The 20,446-nt window shown below is 52.4% G+C and overlaps 2 protein-coding genes across 2 annotated transcripts; both read left to right on the top strand.

Moving 5' to 3' along the window:
- The first annotated feature begins 296 nt into the window (after window positions 1–296).
- Window positions 297–7,120, top strand: NOTO (notochord homeobox). Its single transcript, XM_069586346.1, has 3 exons — window positions 297–734; window positions 3,946–4,160; window positions 6,172–7,120. Exons 1-3 carry the CDS (start codon window positions 317–319, stop codon window positions 6,328–6,330), a joined length of 792 nt encoding a protein of 263 aa, XP_069442447.1. The 5' UTR covers window positions 297–316; the 3' UTR covers window positions 6,331–7,120.
- Window positions 7,121–8,355: 1,235 nt separating this feature from the next.
- SMYD5 (SMYD family member 5) lies at window positions 8,356–20,129 on the top strand. The gene is made up of 13 exons (XM_069580502.1): window positions 8,356–8,490; window positions 12,389–12,497; window positions 13,235–13,374; window positions 13,822–13,943; window positions 14,333–14,402; window positions 14,999–15,103; window positions 15,862–15,924; window positions 16,129–16,199; window positions 16,520–16,626; window positions 17,007–17,063; window positions 17,851–17,945; window positions 18,590–18,660; window positions 18,760–20,129. Exons 1-13 carry the CDS (start codon window positions 8,395–8,397, stop codon window positions 18,905–18,907), a joined length of 1,254 nt encoding a protein of 417 aa, XP_069436603.1. The 5' UTR covers window positions 8,356–8,394; the 3' UTR covers window positions 18,908–20,129.
- The last annotated feature ends 317 nt before the right edge of the window (window positions 20,130–20,446 follow it).

Here is a 20,446-nt window from a genome sequence, read left to right on the forward strand (position 1 = left end):
CGTTTTCCCTACTGCACAGGATGGGGATATTTTTTACGAGGAAGGAGGAAGGGCGCTAAGGCGCCTGGGGCTTTGGAACGTCGCGGGGGTCCTGCCCGCGGGAGGTGGCGCCCACCTGGGCGATGGGAAGGAAAGGCCCGGCCAGCCCGGCCCCGCCCTGTCCAATTTAAGAGCCGCGGGAGACAGCTGTGACCGTTCCTGGCCGACAAGGCTCGCTCCCTTATTTAAAGCAGGTGTCCTCCCGCGCCTCCCGCGCTGCCCACAGCCCAGAGGCCCCAGCTCCCCTTCTTGGGCCCTTCCGAGCAAGGGCCGCGCCATGCCCAGCCCCGGGCCGCGGGACTGCCGGCCGCTCCCTCTTTCGGGCGCCGGGGTCCAGCCCCAGCGCTCCAGCCGCTCTCCAGGGCCCGCGTCCCCCGCCCTGCCGCCTGGCTCTGCAAATCCAGGCCCACCCCGCGCGCCCGGACGCCTCGTGTCCTCCTTTTCCGTTGAGGCCATCCTGGCCAGACCTGACCCCCGCGCGCCTACCACCTCCCCGCTGTCAGTCTCCGCTGGCGCCCACGGGGCCCTCTGGAACGTGCCCTCCAGGCCTCCCGCCCAGGCTCTGCCCGGGGCGTGCCCGCCGACGTGGCTGCCCGCCTGCCTGAGCGCGGGGCTGCACCAGCCGCGCCCCCAGCCCCCTGCGCTGCGGCCCCTCGCCCCCCACTTCTGCGGCCTCCAGGGTCTCAGCGTCACAGGTACGAGGGAGCGGACGGCCGCCACGGTGGGCACAGAATAGAGGAGAAGTCCCCAAGTTTGAGAGCCACGCGTGGTTGGACTGGATGTCAAGTTTATGACTCTTGACCCTGCAGGTGATACCGGGAGGTGAGAGGGCCCCAGACCGGGTGGGAGACTATCCGGCCCGCTGCTGAGGTGGGAAAAGGTGTGTGTCGCGGGGTGGGTGGGTACGTGTGCAGAGAGGAAGGTGAGGCAGGCCAAGAGCGGCTCGGACAACCAGGATCGGCGCAGGGCTGCAGGCACCCTGGCCCCTCCCTGGACTAGGGAGTGGGAGAGGCCCTTGCTCCCTGCCACACCTGCTTTACACAACGCTTGGTGGAGCAGGCTTTTCCCCAGCGCGGCCAGCTCAGCCGGAGAAGCAGCTGCTACTGGTACCCCTCAGCGAGAGGGAGGAGCCGTTGGGTGTTAGCCGACAGGGTTACAGCCTCCACTGCTCACCTCTGTGTGAGCTTGGCTTCTGCACTTTACTGCTCTAAGCCAGGTTCCTTCAGCTCTTAGAATGGTTCCCTGGGGCTCTGGGCCCTGGAGCACAGTCACTTAAATCCCCATGAGAATTTAGCCACTGGGGTAATTTTCTCCTTTAGTATTAACATCCACCTATATGAGCTTTTACCATTTTTGGCTATCTGGTTCATGCATCCCCATGGCTCCCATGAGGGAAACAAGAGCAAATTTAGTGCAAGCCTTATCAACCCAAACCACGATCCTGGTAAGACAGTTTTTCTTGGGTTCCCCCCACCCTGTGTCTCCTCACCTCCCTTCAGCTGGGCATTCCTCCCACCCATGTGGGAGAGAAACCCTGGTCTCCCAAACACTATCCAAATTCTTTCTACATAATGAGAGCCACCTCTGGTGGCTCAGATGGCGAAGAATCTGCCTGCTATTGGGAGATGCCGGTTCGATCCCTGAATTGGGACAAATCCCCTGGAGAAGAGCATGGCAACACACTGCCAGTATTCTTGCCTGAAGAATTCCATGGACAGAGGAGCTTGGTGGGTTACAGACCACAGGGTTGCAAAGAGTTGGACGTGACTGAGCGATTAACACTTTCACTTTCATGAGAGCCACAGCCCTCACTCCAAGCCACCTTTTTCTAACGTCCCCACACACCTGAGGTCTGAATTATAACTTTCTACTCTGTATTACTGTTGTCTCGTTTTCAAGTTAGTTTTTTACATATACATATTGATTGATTGATTTGGCTGTGCTAGGTCTTAGTTGAGGCATGTGGGATATTTCAGTTTCAGCATGGAATCTAGTTCCCTGACCAGAGATTGAACCCAGACCCTCTGCACCGGGAGCACCAAGTCTGAGCTACTGGACCAGCAGGGAAACACCTCGCTGGTTTTTGCATGGGCATTGCAGCCACACAATCAAACTTCAAAATGTTAACTATAAAGTTACAGTATGGAGAAGAGTTTACCGTTCCTTTCCCCTAGCCACCTGGTTCTCCCCACCCCACAGGCAGCCAGACACCAGTTTCTTTATTCTTCCAGTGCATTTTATACTATTTAATACTTGGACACACGTGTGTGTTAAACGCTTAGTTGTGTCTGACTCTTTGTGACCCCATGGACTGTAGCCCTCCAGGCTCCTCTGTCCATGGAATTCTCCAGGCAAGAATACTGGAGTGGGTTGCCATGTCCTTCTCCAATGGATCTTCCCTACCCAGGGATGGAACCTGGGCATCTGCATTGCAGGCAGATTCTTTACCGTCCGAGCTCACACACATGTGTACTTGTGAAAATACATGCATATATATATACACACACACATGCATTCTTCTAACCACCCCCCCATACTAGACACACTGCTCTGCACCTTACTCCTTTTATTTGACCATGTATCAGAGATTTTTCTTCCTAAGTCCACACAGAGCTTCTGCATGCCACAGAACGGTCCATTGCAAGAATATACCATATTTTAAATCTAGGTCCATTGATGATTTCTTATATTTTGCTATTAATGCTTATGTAAGCCAGCTGGGCCCAGTGGCTGGGGTCTTAGGCAGCCAGACCTCACTCCCTTCACTGGGGCAGTTTTGTCTGCTAGCCCTGGAGCCCCTCCCCAAGGTTAGTGGGAGCTGAGGAGTCTTAGCACTGCATTGCCAGAATTCTGTCTGGAACACTTCCTCCAAGCTAGCCCAATGGCTTACTTCCTCACTCCTCTGGAGTTCTGAGTCAGGTACTGCCCCTGGCAGACCAATCTGCATCTCTGCTGGCCCACAGCTCTATGAATAGCACCCTTATGTGCGTTAGAAAAGGGCACCACCTAACTTCATGCAAACACAACACCTTGTCAGGGAGGAAGAACAGGCTTGCAAAGAGCAGGCAGAATTTCAGACTCCACTTACCCTCTCAGCTGGGTACCACTGTTCAGGATACAAGCTGTACATAGTGGCCTTATTCAAGTGTCACCTTAGTGAGGTGGCTACCCTTTCCAAAGATGTTCATACCCACCCACACACACACACTGTCCTTCCCTGCTTTATTCTTCTTATTAGTGCGAATCACTTTCTGACATACTCAATATTTTACTTATTTGCCTTTTTTTTTTTTTTTTTTTTTTGCTGTTAGGGATTCTCTGTTTTGTCCTGGAACCATGCCTGAATCATAGTACACATTCAAAAATTTGAATGAACAGAAAAGATGAACCTTCACTCTTTGTTCAAAAGGGGGTCCCTTCTCTGCTCATCTCATAGGGTTTTCCTGAAGTAGCCAAGGAAAGGAGAGATGGAGGTTTGGCAGCTCCTCTTAGGGCCAGAGATTATGCCACTAACCTGACTAATGGAGGCCAAAGCAGTCTCACAACACTGTCCCTTCTTTTAAAAAAAAAATGTTTTTAAATTTTGTATTGGGGTATAGCCATTTAACAATGTTGTGATAGTTTCAGGTGAACAGTGAAAGGATTCAGCCACACATAAACATATATATCCCTTCTCCCCCAAACTCCCCTCCCATCCAGGCTGCCACATAACATTGAGCAGAGTTCCATGTCCTTCTTTTTCATTTGTTTTATTTCTGCGCAGTCTCTTCCCACCCTACCTTCTTGCTGTGTTGTTACCTGGCCAAGGGTAAGACAGAGCAGTGGAGCTGTGAGTTTGTTTCTCTCCTCCAAAACGACAGGGTAGGGGATTACGGCTAACCTTTCCTCCTGCTAATTGCTCTTCAGGCTTGGAGCTGGTTCACTGCCTAGGCCTCTGGGATCCCCAAGACTGGGCCCAAGCTCAGGACCTTCAGGACACTGAGAGATCCCAAAAGAGGATTCGAACCATGTTTAACTTGGAGCAGCTGGAAGAATTGGAGAAAGTGTTTGCAAAGCAGCACAATATAGTGGGGAAGAAGAGAGCCCAGCTAGCAGCCCAGCTCAAGCTTACAGAGAACCAGGTGAGAGCAGGGACTTCTGCGGGGCTCGGGCTGCACCTAAGGACAGTTACTACTCTCTCAAAAAGCCCTGAGTCGGGGCTGCGAGGAATTTATGGGCCTCTTTCTCTGTGCCAGGCTGATAGGGGTTATGGGCCCTAACCACTGGCACACTCCCTTCTCTATATGATGAGAAAAATAGTCCTATTTGAAATCACATTATGGAAACAACACGTGTTAATCTAGAACTTTATAATATAATGTTTCCATGCTAAATAAGGAGCTGACAGTGAAATTAAGTTGGTATTCAAGAGACTAAATATTAAAAATAATAAACATTCTCTTGACCCCATATTCCCCTCTGGCTACTGAATTATAGCTGCTCTTTTCACAGGCAAATTTCTCAAGAACTGGCTATGTTCTTTCCATGTCCTCACCTGCCATCTACTCTTTAGTTCACTGCAGTGTGATTTCTTTCATTCTGCCATTTCGCTGAACCTTCTCATCAAGGTCTCTGATGACCTCCATGTTGCCAAAGCCACCATATGCTTTCTTCCCTCCTCTTACCCACCACTCAATACAATCAACCACTCCTTCTGTTTTGAAACCCACAGTTCTCTTGGCTTCCAGACACCACATCTCTTGGTTTTTCTCCAAGCCCTCCAGTCCCTTCTTCTCGGTTCCCTTTGTAGGCAACTCTTCTCTTTGTGGCCTCAAATTTTCTTCCCTAGCTGATTTAATCTATCCCCATGGGTTTTAAATACCATTTGTAAGCCAGTGACTCCCTACTTTGTATCTTCTACCCACCCCTCTTTTCTGACTTGTGCGTACCTTCCTGGGGCCTCCACTTGGGTGTCTTGTGGGTAGCCATTTCAAACTTAAGAAGTCAAAACCTCAATTCTTGATTCCCGCCCCCCCCCCCGCCCCAAATCTCTCCCTTTCCCCACACATGGCATCATTGTCCACCGAGCTGCTCAAGAATCTAGTTCAGATACTTAGATCTGAGTATCTAAGATACTCAGTCATCTTAGATTCCTTTTTCTCTCCCAATTCCAATTCACCAGCCAGCCTTTTCACCTCTACCTCCAAAATACAACTGGAATCACTTCATTTTTCTCCATTGCCACCCGTTTCAAATGGGACCATTCTTTTCAAGATACAGGGAAGGGAGTGTGCAACCCCAACTATTGCTGGATCACTGCAACAGTCTCCCCAACTGTCTCCTCAAATCTGCTTTTATCCATTCTTCACCCACTGCCAGATTTGCAGTGTACTTGATGTAAATAGGACTATGTCACATCCCACTAAAAAACTTGAAAGTGACATTTCTAATCCATGGCCTTCACAGTTTTGGGAGATCTGGTCCCCACTGACCTCTTCCACTTTCTCTTCCTTTGCTTTCCCCTTTCTCAGATGTGTCTGCCATGCTTCCCTCCTTTCTGATCCTCAGACACTCCAAGCTTGAGTCCCCTGCCCTGGCTTGCTTTTCTCTGTCCCCATCAGGCAGGCCTCTCATCCCCTGAGCCTCAGCTTAAGTGCTGGTTCTTCAGGGAGGCTCAAACTCCTATTTGTACCCTCATTTGTGTTTAGATATTTGTTTCCATGTTTGTTTTCAGTCTCCCTCCACTAGACTGTGAGCTCCGTGAGGGCAGAGCTCATACTTCACTATTATCACCATCACCTGGGAAGGGCCAGCACTGCCTCAGATGTGGATGTTTAAAGTGAAGCCAGTACACAGATGCTCAGTCGTGTCCGACTCTTTGCAATCCCATGGACTGTAGCCCACCAGGCTCCTCCGTTCATGGGATTTTTCCAGGCACGAATCCTGGAGTGGGTTGCCATTTCCTTCTCCAGACTTCAGATCAGGAGCTCAGTAAATACTTGGGTGAATGAGTGGTACTGGAATTAGAGGGAAGGGTGTGCTTCCCTTAGAACGAAGAGTAAATTTTCAGAGAGGAGTGGGCACTGTGGGAATGGGGGATGCAGTGGAAACTGTTAGTCACATTCTGATCTCTTCTCACTGCCTCAATTATAGGTGAGGGTCTGGTTCCAAAACCGAAGGGTCAAATATCAGAAGCAGCAAAAGCTGAAATTGCCAGCTGCATCTGCCGTAGCTGCCTCCCCAGATGAGCCCTCCAGCAGCTCTGACACCAGCATCCAGAGAGAAGACGCCGAGTCAGGAGTGGACAGCTGAGGACTGCAACAAAGGCTCAGTCCAGGCTGGGCTAGTTCTTCCTGGAAGCACCCATCGGACCTCCTTGTTTCAATTCTTAATGAAGAGCTTGTCAGGTCAAAGGGCACCAGGAGAATCTGAACTGTAAAGCAGGAGCCCTCCTTTTCTGTATCGACCCCTGGGAGCTGTAATAATGCAAATAGTCACAGGTACAGACTTTGGCCTTCAGCTATGTCCTTGGCCAAGTTACTGAATTTCTGAGGGTTTCCCCCCACCACCTGTAGAATGGGTATGTTGATAACTTTGACCTCCCAGGGCTGAGATGATGTCTGTAAAACACTTAAGAGTGTGCCAGGCTCAGCACTAAGTGTGCAGTAAGTACCAAGGCTTATAGGTCTCCTTCACCTGTGGGAGTATTACTCCCGCCTCTCCAGGGAGTAATCTTTGCCTGATCTGGCTGTAGAGGAGAGAGGGCCTCCTTGAATCAGCAGCTGGGCATTGCAGACTCTTCCCCATTGGAAATGGTAGAATTGAGAGCAAAGAAGGAAGGGTAGACCATTTAGCCCACTTCCTCTCACAGAATTTCCTGAAGGTTTTTAGTTTTGTCTGAACTGCTACCACTCATAGAAGGAACTCAGACCCAGCTGCCCCTTGGAGCAGACATGCTATCCTGAACACCATCTTTTTCCCTCTAGCTACTCGACTTGACCCCCTAGCCATCTTTATATCGAGTAGAGATTTAACTGTGGCTTTGCCAAAACTGGCATTTTACCATAAATTCTGCTGTATTATTACCCCAACCCCTTCACAACCAGTTCTCATGGCTTCCATTCCTTCCCGGGAACCACTCCATTTCTCTCCAATAAGTGTATATTATAGCCTTGTGAAGTCCGCCACCAACATTTCCAGAGCTAATTTCTCTAGCACTTCACATTTCCTGGCGGGCCTCTGTTGAGGGTATTCCCTTAGAATACAGGATGACTTCTGGGTGTTGCGATGAGCTGGTGGAAGGAGGTGTGCCCTGCCACCTGGTGGTGAGAGAGGGCACGGTCCACGCTGCTCTTCAGAGTTCTTGAGGGAGGGAGAAAAGGTAGGGAGCAGCGGTCCTTGGAAAACTATCTGTCCCTGAGGCAGTGGACCATCGTCTCGAGGATACCAGGCTGCAGCTGGAGGGAAGGGGGAGGCCACGGTCCAGCTTCAAGAACCTTCTGTTCCTGTCTTCCAGGAAATCCTTCCTAAAGCTGGATCCAGTCAACTCTGTTAAAGGAACACAGCGGCAGGTGTCTCTTCCAGGAAATGTTGGCTCCCGGTTTTAAAAAATCACCAGTCAGTTACCTATTCAGCAGTTACCCGGCTCTATCCAATCCCTAAATGTCACCATGAGACCACAGCAGATGTAGACACATGTCTTATGTCAAGTGGCACAGGATCAATGGGAGGAGGAGGGAACAAAATGAGAGACAGGGGTCAGGCCTGGCTGTGGGGACAGATGCTACAGGTCAGTCCTGAGCGAGAGACCATACCCCTCTCCCATAGTCAGGACAGTCTGCATACGCAGACTCACTTCTGTATACAACATCATGGTCCTTAGACCCTCCAGCACGCCCCCAGGCTACAGGTCCCTCTGCCCCTGAAGCATCTGAGTAAGACACTTTCAGCTTGATCTTTCATAGGACTGTCTGTCCCCTGCCAGAGCGCCTGGGGGAATAGGAAATCTTGCGCTGGACTTCGTAGGCTGGCTAAGAGTAGTAAGCTAGCTCTTCCCTTTAGGCTGAGCCCAAAGAGCGACTGACAAGACAGGCCACTGAGAAGCAGAGACAACAGACACAAACACGAATTCAGACACAGACACGCACACTCTGGTACTGGCCACGAAGATAGAGGCAAAACTGCACAGATGTAAAAGCACAAAGGCAGGCCAGCTACACCCAGTCAACTAACCACTCGACCTACACGCACATAGCTCAAACCCGCGCGTTAACCCGCACAGCCTCACGGACACGCACGCTAGGGGCGGGGCCTTAGGGGGCGGGGCCTCCCGGGTCGAGGCTGGGTCAAGGGTCAGAAGGCGGAGGTACGCCCAAGATGGCGGCCTCCATGTGCGACGTGTTCTCCTTCTGCGTGGGCGTGGCGGGCCCGGCCCGGGTCGCCGTGGAAGTCCGGTTCGTGAGCAGCGCCAAGGTGAGGCCGCGGCGAACAGTGCCGGGGTCCCCCACCCAGCCCGGCCTTGGAGACAGCCCCGCGGGACACCATATCTGCAGCCTAGAGGCTCCTCTGCCGCTCGGACACTGCTGTCTGGCTCCGGCTCGCTGCCAGGGGTCTCCGTGTCGGTCCCCGGGTGCAGGCTCTGAGGGCCATCATGCGGTGGGCTGGGGCCCGCGGAGTCTTCGTGCGCGCCCCTTCCTCCCTTAGAACCGGGCCTTTCGAGCGCCAGGCCGGGGGATATTGCTGCTGGATCCTGGGAGCTGTTGGGCGGGATGTGCCGGGCAGCGGGAGCTGCGGTACTAAAAAGCGTGGGCCATCAAGGAACTTTGAGTGAGATTTGGGGGGGGGGGGGGGGGGTTTGTGGAGAGAGGCCAGGACACATCACAAAGGGTCTTGGAGTGCTAAGGAATTTGGACTGAAGCCCGTGGTAACATTGAAGAGTTTAAATCAAGAGGACGACATTTTGTGTTTTACTATCGTGTTTTAAAGTTCAGTGTAGAAAAAAATCGAAAGTGCATGTAAGGAAAGGAAAAGTAAAACACTCAAACTTGTATTTGTGCAAATATGTGCATCTTAAAGTTATATTTTTAGGCTGCTTTCTGATGCAGCAGTATGTATTTCAGTATCAATAATCCTTTTAGGTATTAATTTTTAAGAGTTGAGTAATAGTCTTTCATGGGAGGACCACTCTTCACTCAACAACTGTTCATTTATGGATCCTTATACTGTATCTTGTTTTCCATCCCTGAGGTCAAAGATGGTGAAGCTCATTGTCTGTGCACACATCCTTTTCTTCTCACCAGCACTAAGTGTTTTCTTTCTTGGTTATCTTTATTAGTTGATATGTGCAAAATAATACTGCTTTGTTCTCATTTGTATTTCTTTACTAGTGGGGTTGAATAATTTATCATTTGTAGTGGCAGTGTGTATTCTTGCTCCTTGCCCTGGATGTCAGCCTTCTAGTCATCTGGCTCCTGCTCTCAGCATCATGGTATTCACACAGTTCCCCAAACCTTCCGTTGTCCTCTTCCCACTCCAGAGGCATCTGGAGCATTCCCCTCTTAACGTGGTAAATCAGCTCCCCCGTGTCCTTGGGCTCCTCACTGCCCACAACTCCATCTCCACCCTAAGGCCTGCAGTGCTCTTTTTGGCTCACAGTTTGATGGTGTTTCAGTTCTGTCTCTCCTAGCAAGCAGAGATAGTCACCTTTACTTTCACTTTGCTCACGTCTCTGAACCTCCTTTTTTTTTTTAAACTTCTTCCCTCTACGTCAGTTCAGCCACTCTCCTTGCCCAGTTGTCCTGTTCTAGCTTTCCATCAAAACCCCAGCTCTGGAAGAAAAAGCTGGCTTCCCTGTCTATCTATGCCCACAGCTGCAGAAGAATCATGTACCCAAACTTGGTGACGAGATGGCTTATCCTTTTTGCAAATGTATTCATCAAGTGGGATTGGTTTGTGATTTTTCTTTTTCCTTTATGGTATCTTCCTCAGGTTACCACATCAGAGTTATACTTGGCTTTTTGTTTGTTTTGTAAAATAGAGAAACTTTCCATTTTTTTCCCTCTGTATTGAATAGTTTAAATAGCATAAGAATTACTTATTTGGTTCGAGAGAGCTGATTTATGGAAACATATAGACTGGGGGCCTCACGTGGGGGTGGTTTTTGACCACTTTCTATGTTGCCTCTATGGATATTGGCAAGAATGATTTTCAAAATTTTGCCAATTGCTCTGCCAGGGATATGACTGGTCAGAACAGAAACCTAATCAAATATGATAAATGTCAACCAAGATGCTGTACTAGTGCACATCAGGCAGGTGTTGGTGTTGCTTGTTAGCCTGTCTTGGCTTCCTTCCTGTTGAATTCAGTTGTGGCAATTGATATTTTTCTAGAAAACAATTTAATAAAGAATTTATTTACTAGAGTCTTAAATCTTTATTATACAAGCTTTAAAAAAAAACAAGAAGCTTACTTTTCAAATTGCAAATAACTTTGCATAGTTTGTACCCTTTACATTCAGGTTCAGATTCCTTTCTCTCTGGGCTTCTTGGTAATATGAATTAGAGCTTTTTTTTTCTTGAAACACTTCATATGTTTTGGGGATGTGTAGTTTCATAGAGGAACAGCTCTGATTCTTCCCTTTGCATTGATTACTAAATATTTCCTCCATTTGGTCCTCCAGAAAGAGGGAGAAAGAGATTAGTGCTTATCCAATATCAAGATTGATGACTATCAGAAGTAACGTGGGTCCCTGTTCCTAGTATCTTTGCGTCCCACAGAGGAAGGCCAGGTTTTCATTTTGTTAGGTCGGGGGTCGCAGGGGTTACTCACCGTGGAGGTGGGCTTCTAGAAAGAGCCAAGCTGCATCCATGGCTTTGTCAACAGTTTTGTTCCAGCTGCCCGAGTGTGCTGTTGGAGCTCCCAGAGTTATTCACAGGGCTGAGATTTGTGGTTCATGGGCCTGTCCAGGTCTACACAGCCTGCTGCTCTGATTCGGGGAGGTGCCCCTGACTAGCCGAAGTGCCAGTGTTCAAAGGAATCGGGGAGCTACCCAGGAGGCCACATGAGAGGACATTTCACTGCTGGCTCAGTTATTTTCTTTCTCTCCCTTTTTGTGACAGTTCACTGGCACTACTGGGGCAATTGGCAGGGGCACCAGTCCTCTAAGTGTAGAGTGGGCAAAAGTGCCCAGCTGGGCCAGTAACTGCCTGGGTTCTAAACTGCCGCCTGAGTCCCTTTTTACATTTGAAGTGAAGTGAAGTCACTCAGTTGTGTCCAACGCTTTGCGACCCCAAGGACTGTGGCCTACCATGCTCCTCTGTCCATGGGATTTTCCAGGCAAGAGTACTGGAGTGGGTTGCTATTTCCTTCTCCAGAAGATCTTCCTGACCCAGGCATCGAACCTGGGTCTCCCACATTGTAAGCAGACGCTTTACCATCTGAGCCACCAGGGAAGCACATTTGAGAGAAGGCAATTCAACAGTTGTTTTCTCATCTTTCATCCCATACATGGTGTCTGCAGTGCTTTAGACCAGGACTTCTCATTAACGTGCGTGTGAATCACAATGCAGGTTCTGATGTGGCGGGTCTGGAGTGGGGCCTGAGGTGGTGCGTTTCTAACGTCTCCCGGGCGATCCCCATGCTGCCAGTCCATCACCTCATTTTGAGTAGTGTGGCGCGCATGGGGCTCCTTCACCTGTGCTGTGTCATTACATCCTGGAAACTATTGGCAGATACTATTATAGTGCTCGCTTTTCACGTGGTAGACAGATGGAGAAAGGCAGTCTGCTCAATGCTTCACAGCAAGCTAGGCTTAGGACTGGTGCTAGGGTCAGTCATTCCTTTCAGTGCAGCACCTGAGAGCTTGTTGGGCACCAGGTACTGTGCTAGGTACTGTGCGTACCGAGCTGACCCGGGAAGTAGGACACATTCTCCCGCAAACTAGGCCTCCCCCTCCCACAGTGTAGGATTTCTCTGCAACCCCAAGGAGCAGCATCATGACCAGGATCCTGCAGGGGCACGTGGGGACTCAGAAGGCGGCCCTGTACCACGTGCTAGTACTGGAGGCTCCAGCCTGCTATGAACCTCTGGCCATGCTAAAAACACTCTTCTGTGTAGTCCAAAATGGTTGACGTGGTGGCTGTCTTCCTATCCCAGGCCCTGTGCCCTGGACGGGCTGGAAGGTGTGCTGCTGAGTGTAGGACAGACTGCATTTCCGGAGGACGTGGTTATGAAGGGGGCTGACGACGCTCCAGGACTGACCCTCCTGAGGCAGAGGCCTCTGCCAAGAGGGAAGCACGTGGAGGGAGGAGCCCTTCAAGCTCTGTCCTCTGCCTCTTCTTATGGCCATCCTATTCCTTCTCTGCCCTTTTAGGGAAAGGGGCTGTTTGCCACACAGTTGATCCGGAAAGGGGAGACCATATTCGTAGAACGGCCCCTGGTGGCTGCGCAGTTTCTCTGGAATGCACTTTATCGCTACCGAGGTGAGCTCATCTCGCCCACTCTGAAGGCTGCTGTCCCCAGCAGCCTTGGCGCCTGGAGGAGAGCACGGATGTCCCTGACAGTCTCTGGGACTCCCAGTGTCGGGAGGGAAGGCACATCTTCTCTTGGAGAACTGTGCCTGAGAACCATGTCCCTGTCTAATCTCAGGCCGTCTGGGGCTGTGAGCCTGTAGCAAAGAAGCTCTTCCAAAGGGTACCCTGGAGGAGGCCTGTCACTCAGGTGGACGCAGCGCCATCCTGAAGGGCTCTATGCCAAAGTGGAGCCCCCACCAAAAAGAGAGCACATATCCCTGGTCAAAAAAGGCTGCATTAGGGGTCAGAAACAAACAGCATGCTCTTAGCTTTGCCAGCCACTTGCCTTTTTCACCCTTTCCTTGGGCTAGAGAAAAATCTGTGAGAGGAGGGTCAATCAGCTCTAGAATGTGGGGAAAGCCCAGTTTGGGGGAGGGGTGGAGAGCCCCATAGACTAAGTCCCATGGAGAAGCAAGGAGAGTCTGCTAGGCGGGGTGGGGACTCCAGAGAGGGAAGAAGGTATCATCTATCTTTGAGTGCATGTGAAATTGATTCATTCATTCCATTCTTTAACATAGTCATTTGTTTACTCACCCCTTAAAACGTCTATGAGCCAGGTGCTGTCCTAGCTCTGCAGATATTGCTGTGAAAGGGCAAACGCAGCCCTTGCTCTTAGACACACTGTCGTGTCTGGCTCTCTCCCCCAGCCTGTGACCACTGTCTTCGGTCACTGGAGAAGGCAGAGGAAAACGCCCAGAGACTGACCGGGAACCCAGGCCAGGTTCTGCCTCACCCCGAGCTGTGCACTGCGCGCCAAGACCTGCACCAGAGCTGTCCCCATTGCCAGGTGAGCAGCCCTGGGGCCAAGCTGAAGTCCTCTCTGGGGAGGCGGGAGTGAGGACGGACCTGGTCATGGCCCTCAGGGCCCCCGGTGGAGGGGAGACACTGAAAAGGCTTGGTTACTATTCCAGTTTCGTCCACCCGGTTCCAGTCCCACTGTCCAGAAAACAGGCTTGTTGGGAGCTTGCCCTCTTCCTTGGAGCCTGGCAGGGCCCCTCCCTGTCCCTGAGAAGCAGTCTCTTCTTCCCACGGTTTTAAAGCCTGGGGCAGGTGCCCCTCTCACATGCCCCCAGAGCACTGAGTACTTCCTGGTCTCATAATACCATAATGCCACTGACTGCTGCTCTGGGGCTGTTTGTGGGAGGAGTGAAGTTAGAGGAGGTGAGGCCACACAGGAGTCTGTGCCTCACCCCAGGCCAGACCCTCGGGTGCTGACCTCCGCCTCCCCCGACAGGTGACATACTGCAGTGCAGAATGTCGACTGGCCGCAGCTGAGCAATACCATCAGATCCTGTGCCCAGGCCCCTCCCAGGATGACCCCGCGCATCCTCTCAATAAGCTGCAGGAGGCCTGGAGGTAGGTAGCATTTCCTCTCTTCTCTGCTTTATCCTTCCCTCCTTGCCTGTCTTCACGGCGCTCAGCAGATGCAGCCATTTTTCTTAAGTTACCACTCCCTGGATTTTTCCTCCATTCTTCGGGCTAAACAGAGATCATTTCACCTATTCCCCCTGCCTTAAGTCTGAGCTGCCAGCCCCACCATCCTCAGCATTTTACACACTCCCAGAAAGAGCCTCATTAAGCCCATAGAGATATAAAATCCTGCCCACGTCCTTGCCAGTAGCTTTCCCTCTTTGGTTATGAATGGGATTGGTAGGAAGGATTCTCTGTAGCAGTCAGACCAGGCTTTCCTGAATTCGGCTACTGGGAAGGGAATTTCTAGGCCAAACCTTTTTCTTTCTCCCCAGGAGTGTTCACTACCCGCCTGAGACTGCAAGCATCATGTTGATGGCCCGGATGGTGGCCACAGTGAAACAGGTGAGCCCACCTGATTTTCCGGAGGAAGCTGATTCTGGCCTCATTCAACCCTTGGCCTCAGTTTCCTTCTTACTTTAAGACTGGCTTTGATACAGAGTTCTTTCTGGGCCTCTCAAAGAAGAGCTGCTTGCCGTGTAAACCTTAGGAGTGGCTAACCATAAATCTGGCAGGGAGAGGGGGGCTTATCTTGCCTGTGATCTTTGAGATGACTTCCTGTGCAGCAGCAGTTCATGCATGCCATTTATAAGCATCACCTTTTCAGGATCGTAGCTCTTTAGGTACAGCAAGAGAAGCTACTCCGACCCCTTATCTAATAGTGTTGTTCCTCAGCCTCATTCTGTTTTCCCAAGTGTCGTGAATTGGCTAGCTTGGCAGCAGCTGGGGAGATGGCTGGATGTGGGCAGGGCTGGGGGGAAGAGTCTACCTAGAATCTAATGTGTGATGGTGTTTCTCTGAGGGCTGGGGCTTTGGAATGACAGCCAACTTCCCACAAGGGCGGGAATGACAGTAAAGAAGAGGGTGTCCGTGAGTCCATCTGCGCACATGCATGCGCGGCATGTATCAACCTGACCTTGAAGTGTATTTGTTCACTACAGGCTAAGGATAAGGATCGTTGGATCAGGCTCTTCTCCCAGTTCTGTAATAAAACTGCTAATGAGGAGGAGGAAATTGTCCATAAACTCCTAGGGGACAAATTCAAGGTTGGTCTCCCCCCATGACCCTCCCACCCCTGCTAGTAGCCTGGGCTGTCTATGGCTGCCTGGAGGAAGCTTCACACTTGCTCCCTTCCCAGTCACAGGAAGAAGTTTGTGCCTGGGTCCAAAAATCTATTCAGAGACTTGTATTTCTGCTGCTGTTTAACTTCATAACCTAATGTGGACTTAAAATTGCAAAGTGGGGTGATGACCAAGGATGGAGGGGCTGGGTGCCCTGATATGGGAGGCAGGACCCCATGATCAGATAGCAGTGGGCAAATCAAGTGTAATGAAAAATGGAGGGTTGGCGGGGTCTGCAGGTTAGGAAGTGGGGTGAAACAGACTTCTAGTTGTCCATGTACTGAGCACTTGCTTCAGATCAAAGTTACACATTCTCCCTGAGGAGAGCAGACTTCTGTGCAGGAGCTGCCTGAAGGTAGAGGCAGGTGTAAAAGGGCTTTTGGGGCAGGTCTTCCTGCACTGAATTTGGGGAAAGGAGGGGAGCGTCAAGCTGCTCTGGAGGGTGGTGCTGGTATAAGTGCTAGAAAATAGGAATTTGGGGTTTGCTACCCTGGGTTGGAAAAGGCCAGCAGACTGCCAAGGCTCTTTGGAGATCAGGACTCCATGGCTTTCCTTTGCCCCCAGGGAAAGCTCAGTCTTTAGAGCTCCCCCTTTTCCTGCCCTTACATGGTCTTCTGGGCCCTGCCTGGGTGCTAAGGGGAAACCCCAGGGCTGCAGGCCTCTCCCTGCTTTCCCTAACCCAGGGTCAGCTGGAGCTACTGCGGAGACTCTTCACAGAGGCGCTTTATGAAGAAGCACTCAGCCAGGTGAGTGCAGGAACGCGGGACCAGTGGCCTCCCAGTCACTCCAGCCCTCTGGTAGCAGCCAGGGCAGTATCTCTGCCTGGAACAGCTAAGCGAGTCTTACGGAGCTGGGGTGGGACTGACTCACAGCCAGCTTCCTCAACAGAGTTGTATCAGGAAGAAGAGCAAGTGGCTGCCCACTGAGTGCCCTTCTCCTTTCTCCCACAGTGGTTCACTCCGGATGGATTCCGGTCTCTCTTTGCTCTTGTTGGGACCAATGGCCAAGGAATTGGGACCAGGTTAGGAGAGAATGTTCCAGAGCTCTTGGACTTGTCCCTCAGGGCTGGGGTGGGAGATTGAGAAAAGTAGCCCAGCTCCTTTCAAGACTAGGGTGGGGCAGGTTGCGACTCTGGCCAGAATGCTGGACTAAACTCAGGGGCGAGGGTCAGACAGACCGAGTCTTTCTTGGGAACACTTAGTCTGTTGGGAAAGGACACACCTACCCACCCCACCCCCACCCCCTCTCTGGAGAAAGAAATGGACTTAACTTGCTTGGAGGTGGAGAGCCCTGTGAGCTGGGTCTTTCTCCTCTCCAACCACGGCTGCCTGGGACCCCCAGCTCCCTGAGCCAGTGGGTCCATGCCTGTGATGCTCTGGAGCTGAAGCCTCAGGACCGTGAGCAGCTGGATGCCTTCATTGACCAGCTGTACAAGGACATCGAGGCAGGTTGGTGAGATGGAGCCTTGGCCTCACCCGACTTCGGAAGCCCCCATCAGTCAGTTGGTGGACACAGTCTTCCCCCAGGGAGCTCTGAGTTCAAGGTTGGGGAAGGTAATCCCTGTGTGACGTTTCATGCCTGTCTTCAGGGCATACACGAGAAATGGCCCTGCGGTCCATGCAGAGGCCTTGTGCGGGGGGTGGGGAGTGCGGATTATACGTTGGTATCATGTATAGGAAAGCAAGCTTGTGCCTCAGAGAAGCATTGTCAGGTAAATGGTAGTGACTGGGTGGCAAGACAGTGGAGCCATGCCTGTCCTTATAAGCCTAGTTTCCTTTTCCTACCTATGACTTGGACATAATACCATCTGCATTCTACTGTCTTACAGCAACCGGCGAGTTTCTTAACTGTGAAGGATCTGGCCTCTTTGTGCTGCAGAGCTGCTGTGAGTCCCGGCATTGAGAAGGCGCAGCCTCATGCTGCAGTTCACCTCTGTTGGTCCCTTCTGGTAGAGTTGAGTCTGGGAGTGGGATTAGGGCTGAGCTTGAGGATTTCCGCTTAGTCTCCCATATCATTTTTTCATTCATTTATTGGACTGCTTGTGCTTTCCAGTGGGCTAAGCCCGATGCTAAGGCAGGGCACAGAGCTCTGATTCTTCCAGAGGGAACCCTGGGTCTTGCCCCACCACTGCCCTGAGTCCTGAGTGTCCTAAGAACCCGGGAGGAGCTCAGGCTGGAAGGCAGTCTCATCAGTGCCTGATGGAGGGAAGAGCCAGTTCGGACTGTTTTTCCAGGTCCCAGCCTCCCACCCTCTGCTCTCCTCACTGCAAACCTCTCCTCCCAGGCTCTGGGGACACTACCTTTCCCAAACTAGGCTCCCAGCTGTTACTGCTCAGACAGGCCTGAGTTAAGTTTCAGGCACGGGCATCCCTTTCACAGCCCTGTCCCTCCCTTTGTGAGACACTGGGAACAGCTGAGGCTCGAGGGGACCAGTGAGGAGAAGAGCAGGGCCAGGCATGGCAGGTGGGGCAGGGCAGTGATGGGGGAGCACATCTGGACCTGTGCTCTTCAAGAAAGAGCGCTGGACAGGGAGACGGGACACCGGGACCCCAGGACCTGCACAGCCCTAGCAGGGATCAGAGAACAAGGAAAGCCGGGGCCCAGGGCTCTGCACAGTTAAGGCTGTTATTTTTCTTAGTCAACAATCCTCATTACCCGCCTCTCATGACCCAGGCAACCACAGCTGTGTCCCCAATGCGGAGACCTCCTTCCCAGAAAACAACTTCCTTTTGCATGTCACCGCCCTGGAGGATATTAAGCCAGGAGAGGTGAGGGGGCAAGTAGCTGTGGGGGCGGGTGGGCAGGAGGCCTGGCCAGTTCTCTCCAGGAATCAGGAGCAGCAGTGGCTCCAGCCCCAGGTTCAGGCTGTTGGGTTGAATCCCCTCATGCTGCAGGACCTTAGTCTTGCCTGTGAGTGTGCTCTGACCGCACCTCACTTCAAAAAACAACTCCAGAAAGCCTTAGCATTGTTTGAAAGAGCACCGTGTGGCGGAGTTCTTGTCTCCAGCTACTTTTTGATCAAGGAATCTGCAGCTTCTAAGCAAACAGGAAATGGCCCTTTGTGGCTTGGACTATGGGTTGCTAATGTGGTTTGGGGTCCTGACTGTTAGAGCCTGCTTGAAACTTCTTTCAGGGCAAGTAGCTTCACAGCAAGATAACCTCTGCCCCAGCCACAGACAGACCTTGGCCATGGCCTGAGGCCCAACCATAGCCCCGAGTTCAGACTGTCAAAGCCTCACAGTCCCCTCCCTGCTCTGAGCACAAGGGGATGGATTGGGGTGGCCTGCCCTTTCGCTGAAGGGCAGCTCAGGCTCCTGGGGACGAGGCATTGGTTGGACACGGGGCAGAGGTTGGGGAGGCCCACATCCCACCTGTTAGAAGACCATCAGCCCGCCTCTCTCGTGCCCCTTAGGAAATCTGCATCAGCTACTTAGACTGCTGCCAGCGGGAGCGCAGCCGCCACAGCCGCCACAAGATCCTCAGGTGCCAGCGGGGGCTGCGGTGGGCAGCGGGGCTCTGGGATCCTCCATTCAGTGGCTGCCTGACTGTGCCCTCACCATCATGTGCCCTCGCCCTCTGCAGGGAGAACTATCTGTTCGTCTGTTCCTGCCCTAAATGTCTGGCAGAGGCCGATGAGCCCAACATGACCTCTGAGGAGGAGGAGGAGGAAGAGGAGGAGGAAGGAGAGCCGGAAGATGCCGAGCTGGGGGATGAGATGACTGATGTGTGATGTCACCCTGCTCGGAAGTGCTGGGCCTTTCCCCAGAGCAGAGGCCTAGAAGGAACAGCCCACTCCTGCCGCCCGCTTCCCCCCATTTCAGCACTCCTTCTGCCGGAGAGTGAGACAGGCTGGACCCTAGGCCCTCTCCCCGCGCCGGACCTCAAGCCTCGATACTGCTGCTGCGCGGCTCAGGCTCTGCGCTGTCGCTGAGCCGCTCAGAACTGGCTTCCCCCTGAGGTTTGGATGCAAGTGGCTGGAACCAAGGCCAGGGCCTAACTGTTCTTCCCCATGGCCCCACTTACTCATCCGCTTGAGGCTTCAGCCCTCTCAACTCAGTATGTGGGGAGGGGGGGCAGTAACAAAGCGGCAACCCGAGAACAGCCTGACTCCACTGAAGGAGAGAGGGGCCAAGATGCCCTTACCGGCTTCCCTACCTCCCACTGTTGCAGCCTGGCCACTGGCACAGCCTGGAGAGGCAGGAGTGGGGAACTGGGCCCCACTGCACCTTCTCTGAGGTGCTCTGTGGGGAACCCTGAACCATGGGGATTCCCCCCTCTCCCCACCTCACCCACCCTTAGACATCAGGGGAGTAGAGATTAGCCCCTCCCCCAGAATCTCTGTGCTTGTGCCTTGCCTCTAGGCCCTGGTACAGTGGCCAGCCTCACAGGGTCTGGAAGAGGTCTCTGCCTCCCTTGGGAGGGGTAGGGGGGGACCACCACCCCTCCTCTTACCCTCCTCCATTTAGGACTCTAGCAGCATGGCTGAGACCTGGGGGGTGAAAGGTCTCAGCTCCCTAACTGAGGATGTTCTAGAGTCTTCTAGAACTTTCATCACTGAGGGGCTCTCCTAGTCTGAATCTCCATCTTTAGGATCCCCACAGAGGAACACAAGTCTTCCAGAAACCTAGAAGAGCTGGGCTGGATACTGAAGATTAGCTCTGACTGTCCTCCTCCCCAGATTAGCACCACCCCTTGCTCTTGGGTTGGAAGCTGTGGAAATTGTAACCTGTCGCCCGCAATTCTTTTCTGCTCACCTTCCCTGAGGGGCCTGCCGGATGCCCCTGCTGAGGGATCCCAGGGAGGCCAGGTGCCGTCCCACGGGCCCTTTCGTGGATTGTGATCAGGTGGAATCTGCCCGACTAGCCTATTGGGTTCGTAATTCTTCAGAGCAGCCAGCACCCCCTCCTCCCCACCTGCCCACTGTTCTCAATAAAACATGAATGGTGACAGGCCTTTACAGGAATGCTTTGTGGAGGATGGCTTGACAAGCAGGCAACAGTCACGTGGATGGTGCCAAAATGCACAGGACAGAGCAGGTGACGGCAGGCGATGGGAGCTCCAGCTCCCCAGTTTGGATCCGTCCCTCGTCTCGTCTATATCTGCTGTGCAAATGTTTCTCAGGTCTAAGAGCAGGGCTCCTCTGAGGTCCCGTGTGGATCCCCAGGACCAGGCTACAGAACGAGGAGGCTTTTCCTCAGGGGCTGAACCACCGCTTCCTGAGTTCTTGAGCAGGAGGCTGTCGGGATCCAGGATTAGCAGTCTGAGCACT

Source organism: Ovis canadensis, chromosome 3, assembly GCF_042477335.2.
Source record: "Ovis canadensis isolate MfBH-ARS-UI-01 breed Bighorn chromosome 3, ARS-UI_OviCan_v2, whole genome shotgun sequence".
Classification (NCBI taxonomy): Eukaryota; Metazoa; Chordata; class Mammalia; order Artiodactyla; family Bovidae; genus Ovis; species Ovis canadensis.

Coding starts and splice junctions, on each gene's coding strand:
- NOTO (XM_069586346.1), top strand. CDS start 317: ATGCCCAGCCCCGGGCCGCGGGACTGCCGGCCGCTCCCTCTTTCGGGC. Junction 735..3,945: donor CCAGGGTCTCAGCGTCACAG/GTACGAGGGAGC, acceptor ATTGCTCTTCAG/GCTTGGAGCTGGTTCACTGC. Junction 4,161..6,171: donor TCAAGCTTACAGAGAACCAG/GTGAGAGCAGGG, acceptor CCTCAATTATAG/GTGAGGGTCTGGTTCCAAAA.
- SMYD5 (XM_069580502.1), top strand. CDS start 8,395: ATGGCGGCCTCCATGTGCGACGTGTTCTCCTTCTGCGTGGGCGTGGCG. Junction 16,627..17,006: donor GTACAAGGACATCGAGGCAG/GTTGGTGAGATG, acceptor ACTGTCTTACAG/CAACCGGCGAGTTTCTTAAC. Junction 17,946..18,589: donor AGGATATTAAGCCAGGAGAG/GTGAGGGGGCAA, acceptor CGTGCCCCTTAG/GAAATCTGCATCAGCTACTT.